This window comes from Aotus nancymaae, unplaced genomic scaffold, assembly GCF_030222135.1.
Source record: "Aotus nancymaae isolate 86718 unplaced genomic scaffold, 86718_ANA_hifiasm-v0.15.2.pri h1tg000033l, whole genome shotgun sequence".
Classification (NCBI taxonomy): domain Eukaryota; kingdom Metazoa; phylum Chordata; class Mammalia; order Primates; family Aotidae; genus Aotus; species Aotus nancymaae.
This window is the reverse complement of record NW_026988447.1, coordinates 8,593,561-8,606,650: the sequence shown is the minus strand read 5'-3', so window position 1 is coordinate 8,606,650 and position 13,090 is coordinate 8,593,561. Positions and strand designations below refer to the sequence as shown.

At 44.3% G+C, this 13,090-nt stretch overlaps 1 protein-coding gene and 1 long non-coding RNA gene across 3 annotated transcripts in view; one reads left to right on the top strand and one right to left on the bottom strand.

Annotated features, from left to right (window-relative positions):
* The window catches only part of LOC105704553 (uncharacterized), a 40,719-nt gene extending 28,687 nt beyond the window's left edge, over window positions 1-12,032 (bottom strand). For both annotated transcript variants that reach the window (XR_010345317.1, XR_010345316.1), the window contains exons 1-2: window positions 11,404-12,032; window positions 9,870-9,950 (exon numbers count right to left, since the gene is read on the bottom strand). This is a non-coding gene — a long non-coding RNA (uncharacterized LOC105704553). The remainder of the gene's footprint in view (window positions 1-9,869; window positions 9,951-11,403) is intronic.
* A 393-nt stretch (window positions 12,033-12,425) lies between these two features.
* The window catches only part of FNIP2 (folliculin interacting protein 2), a 144,223-nt gene continuing 143,558 nt past the window's right edge, over window positions 12,426-13,090 (top strand). The window contains exon 1 of the mRNA XM_012433852.3: window positions 12,426-12,737. Coding sequence (XP_012289275.2) covers window positions 12,631-12,737 — 107 coding nt within the window. The 5' untranslated portion in view covers window positions 12,426-12,630. The remainder of the gene's footprint in view (window positions 12,738-13,090) is intronic.

Below are 13,090 nucleotides of genomic sequence, written 5' to 3'. Positions count from 1 at the left end.
TTTAGTAGAGATGGGGTTTCACCATGTTGGCCAGGATGGTCTTGATCTCCTGACCTCATGATCTGCCCGCCTCGGCATCCCAAAGTGCTGGGGTTACAGGGGTGAGCCACCGTGCCCGGGAGATTTTTTTTTTTTTTTTTTTTTTTGAGACACAGTCTCACTCTGTGGCCCAGGATGGAATCCAGTAGCATGATCTCGGCTCACTGCAAACTTGCCTCCTGAGTTCAAGCAATTCTCCTGTCTCAGCCTCCCAAGTAGCTGGGACTACAGGCATATGCAACCACACATGGCTAATTTTTGTATTTTTAGTAGAGATGGGGTTTCACTAAGTTGGCCAGGCTGGTCTTGAACTCCTGACTTCAAGTGATCCGCCTGCCCTGGCCTCCTAAAGTGCTGGGATTACAGGGGTGAGCTATCGCCCCCAGCCAACAATGATTTTTTTATGCCCAAACACTGAAGTTCCATTTTTCTGAGCTACCCCTGGTGCCCTCTTCCTTCCCCCTCCTCTCTGGCCTGATTGTTTTGTTTTTCTTTGAGATGGAGTCTCGTTCTATCACCCAGGCTGGAGTGCAATGGTGCAATCTTGACTCATTGCAACCTCTGCCTTCTGGTCTCAAGTGATTCTCTGGCTAATTTTTGTATTTTTAGAAGAGATGGGGTTTCACCATGTTGGCCAAACTGGTCTCAAACTCCTGACCTCAAGTAATCCACCTGCCTCAGACTCCCAAAGTGCTGGGATTACAGGCATGAACCACCATGCATGGCCCTGGCCTGACTGTGTTTAAGAGATCCTGGGACATCCCTTTCTACACTTCAGGAATTTCCTTATTGCTTTTCTTCATTGCATCTTCTCTCCCATATCTCCCATTTTCTTGTTTTACTTCCCTATTTTGTAACCAGCTTTAAAAGAAAGGATGCACAGATGGTGTAATGTTTAAGACCTCGTACATTTCAAAATATGAGTATTCTCTATGACTTGATTTATAGTTTACTCTGGTAAAGGATTTTAGGCTAAAAAGTTTTCCCTCTGAATTTTTCAGGTTGCACTCCATTATCTTCAATTATCAAAGGTGGCTAGTGACAACTCTAATGCTTTTCCGAGTCCTGTTCCATATTTTTGTGATCAGCTTTTTCTCTCTGAAAGATTACAGAATTATTTCTCTTGTCCAAGATGTTCTGAAATTTGATGATGATATGCCCTGAAACTGTTCTGTTTTTAAATTGTTCTGGGTGGGGCCTATCAATATGGGAACCTCTATCCTTCAGTTCTGGGAAATTTTCTTCTTTCATTGACAATTTCTTCTCCCTCTTTTTTCTGATATTTCTGAAACTCCTATTTTGTTCACATCACTGTATATTTAATTTTCAGAGCTCTTTTTTGTTTTTCATGGCGTCCAATTTGTTTTATAGACAAATCTTTTTATCTCTTTGACATTAATCAATTATAGGATTTTTTTTTTGAGATGGAGTTTTGCGTTGTTGCCCAGGCTGGAGTGCAGTGGTGCAATCTCAGCTCGCTGCAACTTCCACCTCCTGGGTTCAAGCAATTCTTGTGCCTCAACTTCCCGAGTAGCTGGGATTGTAACCACTCCTGGCTAATTTTTGTATTTTTCGTAGAGACAGGCTTCACCATGTTGGCCAGGCTGGTCTCCAACTCCTGGCCTCAAGTGATCCACCCTCCTCAGCTTCCCAAAGTGCTGAGATTACAGGTGTGAGCCATCATGCCCAGTCTATTATAGTTTTTTATGAAATTGCCTTCTCCTTGCACTGTATCCATTCCTCCAGGTCCCTCTGAATTCTGAGTATGTGTTTTCCTTACCATTTGGGAGGTATTCATCAAATGTCTAGTGATTCTTGGATTATCCTTCATATTTAAGAATGACACCCCAAACACTTGATTTGAAGTTCTCTGTGTGGAGCACTCATTTATGAGGTTGACGAGTAGATGCTCCAGCAGTGAAACATCTCTTCACTGGACTTTCCCAACTGTAAACGTCTGTAGAGCTTTTCTTTGCTGCCATTCCACTTCTCCAGGAGCTCAGCATTCACTTGATTCTCCTCTTTTGGTCCACTGAGGGACGGTTGTCCAATCGTGCAGGGTAGGTGCAAAAAGGAACCTGGGGTCAGCCAGGTGTGGTGGCTTATGACTGTAATTCCAGCACTTTGGGAGACCGAGGTGGGTGGATTACCTGAGGTGAGAAGTTCGAGACCAGCCTGGCCAACATGGTAAAACCCCCACCTCTACTAAAAATACAGAAATCAGCTGGGTGTGGTGGCATATGCCTGTAGTCCCCATTACTTGGGAGGCTGAGTCAGGAGAATTGTTTGAACCTGGGAGGCAGTGGTTGCAGTGAGCGAAGATGGTGCTAATGCATTCCAGTCTGGGCAACAGAGTGAAACTCCATCTCAAAAAAAAAAAAAAAAAAAAGGAATCAGGGGTCTTCGACTCTCTCATATTTTGAGCCTACACAACTGATCTCTCCTTCAGTGACACCTCGTGTATCCCAAATGCTGACACTTTAAGGGATCTCTGAGGGAAACTGATCCCTATCTTTATACTTAGGTTTTGACCTCTTATTCTCTGCTAAGTTAATTACTACTTCTTCACCCACTTTCCATCTTCTATCTTTGTCCAAATACTTGCTGAAATCTCTAATTCTGACTCCCTTCTCTCTGTCTTTATTATTGTAGATTAATGTGTTTTTATTCCTCCGCTGTCATTGTAGTGGGCTTTGAAGAAGTGAGAGGCGGAGAAGGGAATGCTCGTGGTGAAATCACAATCTGTAAATGGAATTTCTGAGTAATTCTTGTGCAGCACATGCTTGAGGGCCACTGGCTAGAACACAGTTGGTGCGGGAATGACTGAACATTGACTAAATATGTCATGAACTAGATAAATTTAGAAAGAATTAATGATTTAAAAGCAGCAAAAATGATGTTTGTTGAACTACTGACCAAAGGAGTCTCATCAGATCCCAAAATAAAAATCCCTGCCAAATAAATAATAAGAAAGAACAAAAAGGAAGAAATAAAGGTTCTAAGTATGTTAACTGTACCTATTTCTATCTATCCAGGTTGTGGAATAAATACATTATTATATTCATTTTTGTACTTTTCTGCATTTTCTAAATTTTATGCAGTGTGCATGACTGTGTGTATGGGAGAGTTTCTGCACCTCTCTCAATACCTCACCTCTGGAGGTAAAATAAAGTCCAGAGTCTGAAACATATACATTAATTCAACAAGCTTTTATTGAGTGCCTAGGCCAAAGTAAAGTGCCACAGAAGCATTAAGAAATTGGTAAATGTAAATATTTTCTCACCCTTTTTCTTCTGAAACAGGTTGTCACTCTGTTACTCAGGCTGGAGTGCAGTGGCGTGATCTCAGCTCCTTACAACCTCAACCTCCTGGGGTCAGCTGATCCACACCACCATGTCTGCTTAATTTTTGTATTTTTTTCAGAGAGACGGGGTTTCGCCATGTTGCCCAGGCTGATCTCGAACTCCTGGTCTCAAGTGATCCGCCTGCCTCGGCCTCCCAAAGCATTGGGATTATCAGATTACAGGCGTGAGCCACTGCACCTGACAGCTAAATATTTTCTGAATCAGGACCTGAAAAACTATTAAAAAAAAAAAAAAAAGTTTGGGTTGGGAGAAGAAAGTGTCTTGTGTGCAATTTTTTAAGACTGAGAAGGCATGGTATCATATGAACCTTTTGACATTTGTTTAAAAAAAACGTATTCAGGGCTGGGCACGGTGGCTCATGCTTGTAATCCCAGAACTTTGGGAGGTCAAGGTGGGTGAATCACCTGAGGTCAGGAGTTCCAGACCAGCCTGGCCAACATGGAGAAATGCTGTCTCTACTAAAAATACAAAAATTAGCCAGGCGTGGTAGCACACACCTGTAATCCTTACTCGAGAGGCTAAGGCATGAGAATTGCTTGAACCTAGGGGGTGGAGGTTGCAGTGAGCCAAGATCATGCCACTGCACTCCAGCCAGGGCAACAGAGCGAGACTCATCTCAAAAAAGAAATGTATGCAGTGCCTAATACCTCACAGAATCTATGCATGGAGTTAGATATGCACAAATCCATAGTCCCTGTCTCATCCCTTAAGAAAGAATCCATAGTTATGATGTAGTAGGCTCTTGAAAAATAACTCAGCAAAAATACAGTCGTCTGCATTTTGTAATTTATAAATTAATGTATGTGCAGCCAGTTCTCGTGGTTGTTTGGCCAACAGTCATTTTCCCCACTCTCCCCTCTCTTTTTGAGAGACTTGGTTTTATTCTAGTATCACTCCACCGGGTGACTCAGGGAATAGTCTCATTAGTCAAAGACTATCATAATAACACCACATCCCCCTGCCAGTGATTGGATGCTGCAGAGCTTCTGAGAAAATGAAACACACAGGGAGAGACCAGCCCCATCTCCTGCTGGATATAGTTGCACCTGCACATAGTTCCCGGAAGTGTGGTGGCCATCTTGTGCTAGCCTGACGAGAAATTTTACACACAGAAAAGAGCAGAGGCCAGGCGCCGTGGCTCACGCCTGTAATCCCAGCACTTTGGGAGGCCGAGGCTGGTGGATCACAAGGTCAAGAGATCGAGACCATCCTGTTCAACATGGTGAAACCCCATCTCTACTAAAAATACAAAAAATTAGCTGGGCATGGTGGCGCGTGCCTGTAATCCCAGCTACTCAGGAGGCTGAGGCAGGAGAATTGCTTGAACCCAGGAGGCGGAGGTTGCCGTGAGCCGAGATCGCGCCATTGCACTCCGGCCTGGGTAACAAGAGCAAAACTCCGTCTCAAAAAAAAAAAAAAAAAAAAAAAAAAAACAGAAAGAAAAGAGCAGAGCCAAGGTAATCCCAGAGAAGCAAAGGTGGTTCTAGCATGTCATGACTGGCACCTGTCCTACTTTTAGACCTAATATTTTATGAGGTAAAATATCCTTTTATTATTTAAGCCACTTTGGGCTAGAGTTTCTATTATTTGAAGTAAAAGGCAATAACTGATACAGACTGCTTTGTCTTAGGAAGGGGATTTGGTATAAGAGAGAGAAAGCAGATAGTATTAAATGTTAGGTGATTCAGAAAGACAAAATTCACATTCAGGGTAAGAGAACCAATTTGGTGATGCTGAAGCAAAAGGGCTTTGGGGTTAAGCCAGGTAATCAAAAACAAAAATCTAAGTCTCCTATATGATCAGTTTCCTATTGGGGACTTACAGCTGAACAGCAATGATCTGTTCTTCCTCCCAAAATAAATAAATGGAAAAAGGAAAGAAAGTCTTCCTCATCTAGCAGTTTCCATGGAAAAGTCTTTTGTGAGGGTCTAGAGCTTACCATGGTATAGGGATTGTGAACTTCATTCATTTATTGAATTCATTCATTTAGTCAGTCAACAAATACATATCTGAGGAGATACCATGTGCCAGGCATATTAGTCAACAAGTCAGAGACAGTCCCTGACCTAAAGGAATATACATTTAGTGTGGGACAAAGGTGTTATAAATTTATTTATTGGTTAATTAAAAATTACGGTAAGTGCTTTAAAGGAATAGAAAAGGGTGCTATAACAGAAACACTGGGGGCAAGGTTGGGGCCTTCAATTAAGAAAAGAGATTGAGGGAATCAGCCAGTCGACATGTGAATAAGTGACATTAAGTTGAGAACTAAAAAATAAATGGGAATGAGTGCCGGGCGCAGTGGCACATACCAGTAATCTCAGCACTTTGGGAGTCTGAGGCCAGTAGATTGCTTGAGCTCAAAAGTTTCAGACCAGCCTGAGCAACATGGCAAAACCCTGTTACTACAAATACAAAAAAATTAGCCAGATGTGACAGTGTGTGCCTGTAGTCCCAGCTACTTAGGAGGCTGAGGTGGGAGGATCACCTGAGCCCAGGAAGCAGAGGTTGCAGTGAGCTGAGATCACGCTACTCCTCTCAGTGATGTGAGATGAATTTGGAGAGGGAGGGACGCAGGGACCTAAACCTCTCTTGGCAAAGCCAAGAACTTTGGATTTTACGAAGTGTGATGAGAAACGCATAAAAATTTTAAATTAAGGAAGTGACATGAAAAAAGGTTACATTTATAAGTGATCCCTATGGCAGCTGCACTAGAGTAAATAGGAATTGGGCAAGAAAGTCACCAATTGCTACTGCCAAAGTCCAGGAGATAAACCAGATAAATGGGGCTTGGACTAGGGTGGTGGCAGTAAATAGAGAAATAAATGGATGAGAAATATTTTGCATGATGAGAGAAACAGAAGGGTTATGGATGCTTCCTAAGTTTCAGTTTAAACAAATGTGTAAAAGGAAGGTGCCATTTACTGAGATAGGGAAGATGGCAAAGGAAGCAGGATTTGGATCAAGCAAAGATCAAGGGTTCAGTGTGTGATGCTTTTAAGATATCCCAGTGGACATATCAAGTAGGTAGCTGGTTGTAAAATTCTGAAGAGAGGTCAGGATCAAAGGAAAAAGATTAGGTGTCATGACAGATGGCATTTAAAGTTGCAGGGATGGATGAGTTTATCTAGGGAGATAAAGAATACAAATTAGAATAGAAGTGAGAGATGAGAAGCCTGAGGGATTTCATACTTTAAAGGATAAGAGAGGCTGGGTGCAGTGACTCATGCCTACAGTATCCCAGCACTTTGGGAGGCTGAGGCAGGAGGATCACTTGAGCCCAGGAGTTCTAGACTGGCCTGGGCCACATAGTAAGATACTATCTCTAAAAATAAAAATAAAAAAATTAGCTGAGTGTGGTGGTGAGCACCAGTGGTCCCAGCTACTCAGGAGGCTGAGGCAGGAGAACTGCTTGAATCCAGTAGGTCAAGGCTGCAGTGAGCTGTTTATGCCACTGCACTCTGGCCTGGGCAACAGAGCGAGATCCTGTCTCTAAATAAATAAATAAAAGGATGGGAAAGGAAGACCCACCAGTGGAGACTGAGTAGCCAACAAGGTTAGTTAAAACTAGAAGGGGTCTGCCGTACTGAAAGATGAAAGTTTCCAAAAGGAGCAAGTGGTCAGTTGAATTGATTGCAGGGAAGAGAAAAATGTCCCTTGATTTCAGCACCAAGGAGGTCACTGATTGCCATTGTAAGGCTGTCAGGTGGATGGAGTTCAGCTGCTAATACCAGAAGCATCAATTTACAGTGGATTAACCCTTATGCCATCAGGGTTCATTAGATTCAATCATAGATTTTGAGGTTTTCTTCCCTGAGAGCTTGTTGTTTGTTTTTAAACAGGGTCTCACTCTGTCACCCAGACTGGAGTGCAGTGGCACGATCAAGGCTCACTACAGCCTCAACTTTCCAGGCTCAAGTGATTCTCCCACTTCAGCTTCCTGCGTAGCTGGGACTACAGGCACATACCACCACACCTAATTTCTTTTTAACTTTTTGTAGAGATACAGTCTCACTATGTGCTTAGGCTGGTCTTTAACTCCTGGCTAAAGCAATCCTCCCGCCTCAGCCTTTCAGAGTGCTGGGATTACAGGCATGAGCCGCTGTGCCTGGCTGGTTCCAAGTGCTTATAAGGATGGCTATTTTGTTACTTTTATTTGTTCTTAGATTCCTACTTTTTCCAAAAAAAAAAAAAAAAAAAAGGTAAATTTCCCTTTTAAAAAATAAAATAAAACTCTATCTTGCAAGTCTCACATAGGGTCCACCGGACCCTTTCATAACTTAACAGGATCTTAGTTATTCTGATTTCCTCTAGTTCCAGAAATTTTGCTGTATCACGATCCTAGAAATTATTTCAACATTATTCAGCAATTATTCCCAACTGTACAAAACAAGCTAAAAATAGGAAGGTAGGTGTTATAACAGAAAAACCGCGGACAAAAGTGAAATAAATCATTGCTATTAGATGATTCTTCCATTATCTTATTGTAATGCCCAAAACACTTTACCATCTTTTAACAGGGTAGAAAAAAAAATCTGGAGACATTATTTTCATAGTATTTGTTGTTGTTTTTTTAAAGCTTTTGTTGATAAATATTCAGAAGTTTTCATTTTTTCCCATAACGGCAAAGAGAAGAAAATTGATAAAGAAAAACATTTCTGATAATTAGAAAAAGTAGATGTCTAATGCAAAAAGACAGAGTACTCTATACTTTAAAGATGATGGTGAAATTTTATTTATTTATTTTATTTTAGAGACAGGATCTTGCTCTGTTTCCCAGGCTGGAGTGCAGTGGTGTGATCATAGCTCACTGCTGCCTCAACCTCCTAGGCTCAAGTGATCCTCCTGCCTCAGCCTCTTGAGTAGGTAGGACTATGGGTGTATACCACCATGCCTGGCTATTTTTTAAAATTTTTGTGGAGAGAGGGTCCCATGCTGTTGCCCAGACTGGTCTTAAACTCCTGGGCTCAAGCAATCCTCCCACCCAGGCCTCCCAAAGTGCTGGGATTTATTGGTGTGAGCCATTGTGCCTGGCCTGAAACATGTAAGTGAAATCTCAGACTATGAGTCTTTAGATGATGATATCCTAGATAAATTTTCTCAAACTCAAGAACTGACAATTCAACAATATATACCTAAGGATAAAAAGGAAATAGGGTATTCTCATCCACTTTGGCATTCAATAGGAATTACTTCCTTATTCGATGTTTTGCAACAAGAACCTGAGCCATCCTAAAAAGGTGTGACATATTGTCATCTTTTATGATGCTGTGCATCCAATATACTTCATATAGTTTATAAGATAACAAATGATAGAGGCAGATGTATACATACAAAGGTGAAAAGAAGGAAATCTATGAGGACGAGATGAAAAAATTCATTGAATTGCTCATTCTAATAGGTGTTTATAAATCTAAAAATGAAAATATTTTGCAACTAAGAAACAAAGAAAATAGCTATTATCTCTTCAAAAAAATGATGAGCCATCAAAGTTTTCAAAAGCACTGCTTTTTGTTTATTCAAGTGCAAGCAGCACAGAGGTAATGATAAGTCAGAATCATTAGAGATGCATCTGAGGCCAGGTGTGGTGGCTCATACCTGTAAGCCCAGCACTTTGGGAGGCTGAGGCAGGTGAATAACTTGTGGTCAGGAATTCGAGACAAGCCTGGCCAGCATGGTGAAAGAAACTCTGTCTCTACTAAAAATACAAAAAATTAGCCAAGCGTGGTGATGGTTGCCTGTAGTCCCAGCTACTCCAGAGGCTGAGGCATGAGAATTGCTTGCACCTAGGAGGCAGAGGTTGCAGTGAGCCAAGATTGTGCCACTGTACTCCAGCCTGGGTGACAGAGTGAGACTGTCTCAAAAAAAAAAATGTATTTGAAACCTGGAATCAATATTTACAAGATGATTGTGTTCCTGATTCATATATGCGGATTGATAAGTAGTCAGCTGTGTTTAAAGAACACTGTTTATTAGGGTAAATATTCCTTCAAATGCAGGAAAAGATAGAATAAAAAACTAGGTTTGCTATATTTAAATTAAATTTTTTAAGAATTATTTTTCACTATTCCTTTATTCTTAGTTCTGTAAATGATTTGCAAAATGACTTAACAGTATGAAAAAACAGAACAGGACCATTGGTGATGAGTATTTTCTCTGGCATATTGAGAGATAAACAGATTGGTGTTATTTGTCTCCTATAACAAGCAATAAAGAGAAAGATAGAAAACATGAACTGGACTCAGCCTCTTATAGACTGGTCTCTAAGAAAACAGAAATACTATCCCACCTAATGGAGAGTGTCAGCTTAGGGTACAGAGACTGTGGTCACTAATGCCATCAAGGACCCAGCTCGCTTCTATGTCTCTTTGCCACCTCTGGTCCTGGTTTCATCCGTAGGCTTGCCACATAGCTGTGGCATTAGACCTAGACATATAACATCCAAAGGAAGAAAAAAAAACCTACCTATCTCTCTGTCTCTATTAAGAGTGAGGAAACTTTTCCCAGAATTACTCTTTCTCTTCCAGTTCCTTTCCCTCTAGCCTCCTGTTAGGAATAAGGGTGACAGGTATTACATAGGCTACAAACAGTATCTGTGCCAGTCTAACTGCAGAAGCAGAACTAAAACAACTTACAGAATATACACTAATTGAAGAGAACTGTCACCAGGACTCAGAACGGAGCAGACTAAGTAAGTCAGCCCTTTACAATTTGCCCTTTCCCATTTTAGTGTTGTTCAGTCATCTCCAAGCATTCAGGATATTGTCTTATTCCCTGCTCCTCTTGACAGCTGCATACAGGAACAGCCAGCTGGTATATTCTCCAAGACAGGGTGAGGGGGAAGGGTGAATAAAGGAGATGTATGGAACTGGGCGATGGGCCATGTGACCAGTGCTGAAGCTTGAGATTATGACAAGCCTCAAGGATCAGGCAGTGACCAATGGATGATGGGCAAAAGATTGGGTTTTTGTAGAGGCTTTGAATAGCCAAGGGAAAAAAAAAAGACTGGGAGAGCTGGTTAGAGCTGTAACCCAGAACTTTGTTGGCCAGGATTTTTGTATACTTTAAAAATCCAAAGCAGGAGGTGTGGCCAGAACCAGGATGAGAAAGAATGTGATGCTGAGAGGAGGCAAAGGGACAAAGAGGGAGAGGGGAAGCATTTTGATTCCTTTTGTCTTCTTTAAGTGAAATCCTGGCTTTAATAGTTTTAAATATCCAGTCAAAACCAAAATTGAAGATGATGGCTGCAACAGGTTATGATTTTTTAATTGCTTCTTTTGGATGATCTTGTCTATTTGGACTGGGTTAGAACTACAAGAGTCCCAGGAAGTGAGGAATGAGCCACAATATGTCAAATTCCTCTTCCAAATGCAGTTACAAAAGCTGCTAGGCTCACAAGGAGCATGCTGATCTTAGTCTGGAGAATAAAGGACATTTTCTGACCAAGGATGGAGTAAGAAAAGGCGGTGTGTTGCTGGCCATAGTATGGCCTGGGACTGTGTCTAAAAGGTACAACGTATCAAGCCAATACCTTCTATATAGCATAGTGACCAACACTGGCAGCCCTAGGAGGGAAAGGCCTTCGGGAGACAGAAATAGCAATGCTCAGGGTTCTGTGGACACTCAATTGTGCAAAAGGATGATTGCACATCAGGAGAAACACTTAATCCACCATTTTAACAGTAAAAATCTGAAGGAAACAATGACTAAGTTTCTGTTTCTACCACCTTTCTCTTACCTCTGTGAAATTTCAGCACATTATTCACAGCTAGTTCCCAACCAAGTCCGGAAACTAACACAATAAAAAAAAAAAAAAAGAAAAGAAAATGCAAATTAAAATAGGCCCAGATTAGGTATTCTTGATTACTTATGTTTTTGGAAATACTTTTCTCTTTTTCAGTCCAGGAGTCCTCCTCTCAACAAGTGTGAGAGAGCCCAGGGGTGAAGTCACTGTTCACTGCTCATGGAGAAGCTAGAAGAGGCATGGTTGGGATCTTACCAACTTTAGCTCTATTTCCCATCATCAGAAAAATTCGTGAAGCCAAACGCTGTAAAACATAGATTAAGAAGTTGCTTTGAATCTGGTAACATGTCCTACAGTGGCTGTTTAGAGCCCTGCACCACCAAGGATTAAATTTCAAAGGGGAGTGGAGTGAGGCAGGGCAGGAGAGTGGGCTGAAACACGCGAACTCCTTCCTTCCTCAAACCAAGTATCTGCCGTTGATCACGGACTATTATACCGTAATTGTTAAACATGCAATAGGAAAACAATCCTTTCTTATGAAATATTTCAAGTTTCTAAATCTATGTAGTGAGTTCCGTGTGTGTGTCTGTGTGTGTGTGTTTTAAAGGGGGAGCTTAACATTTCAAACGCAACTTCTTATATAACCGTGGTATGGTGGCCCAAGACGCCAAACAGAACAAATGATTTGGATAAACAGTTTAAATTCTGTGAAAGCCTGCAGGAATCGAATCTGGATATGGAGGAAACCTGCCAAAACCCTGGGTTGCTGTGTGATTCAAGTCACAGCCCCCCGAAGCGGCCACTGCACTTACTACCAATCCCTCTCCCCTAGCACTCGCCTTCAGTGAACGGGCTCTTGTACCTGAACAAAGCGAGGACCCAAGTTCAGGGGCTTTGTCTTTAAAGAACAAAGATCGGCCTAGCTGCACGCTCCATGTGCGAAAGAGCGAAGGCTCCGGGGGATCCCCACGCCGCTCGCGGAGCTGCGCCCTGGCTGCCGCCCCCGCCCCCCGGGCCCCTTTAAGTGCCGCGCCGCCCCCGTCCCCGTCCCCCGCGTGCCGGGAGTCACTCGGCCGCCCGCCAGCTCCGGGCCGCGCCACCCGCCTCCCGCCTCCCGCCGGGGTTACGTGAGCCCGGGGCGGGCGGCCGCCGGGCCAATGGCCGCCGCCGGGGCCTCCACGCTCCTCCCGCGCCGCCGCCGCCGCCGCCGCCGCCGGGCTGCGGGCTCCTCCCGCAGGAGATAACTGTCAGCGCGCGAGGCGGCGGCGGGCCGGCTCAGTCATATGACCGGCAGCCGGCGGCCCCGGCGCCGAGCAGAGTTACTCAGCCGCAGCGGCCCCGCGCTCCCGCAAGGCTGGGCGGCCGCGCCGCCGCGATGGCCCCGCCACCGCGGCCGCCGCCCCCGGCTGCGCGCTGAGCCGCCGGCCCCCCGAGCGCCACGGCCGGAGCTGCGGCGGCGGCGGCGGCGGCGGCGTCGGCATCATGGCCCCGACCCTGCTCCAGAAGCTCTTCAACAAAAGGGGCAGCGGCGGCAGCTCCGCGGCGGCGTCTGCCCAGGGCAGGGCTCCTAAGGAAGGACCCGCCTTTAGGTGAGGGGGCACCGGGGCGCGAGTCCGGCGCGGGACCAGAGTTGGCTTCGGTGCTCGTCGGGGAGGGGACGGGGAGGGGACGGGGAGGGGAAGGGGAAGGGGTTGCCCGGGACGGCAGCCGGCACCCGGTCCCGGGCTTGTCAGCGTGGACGCGCCTAATCCGAGTGTGGCTCCGGACCTTCCGTGACCCTTCTTCCCCTCTCTTTCTCCACTACTCGGGGTCCTTCCCCCTTTCAGAGTTCTCTTGTGTTCCTTGGGGTTCCCAGGCGTGCGCTGTGCTTGGCCCCGGTTATTGGGGTGAACCCCTTCCGGGCAGAGCCGCCTGGGTGCCTCTGCGGGCCCTGCAAAGCTGT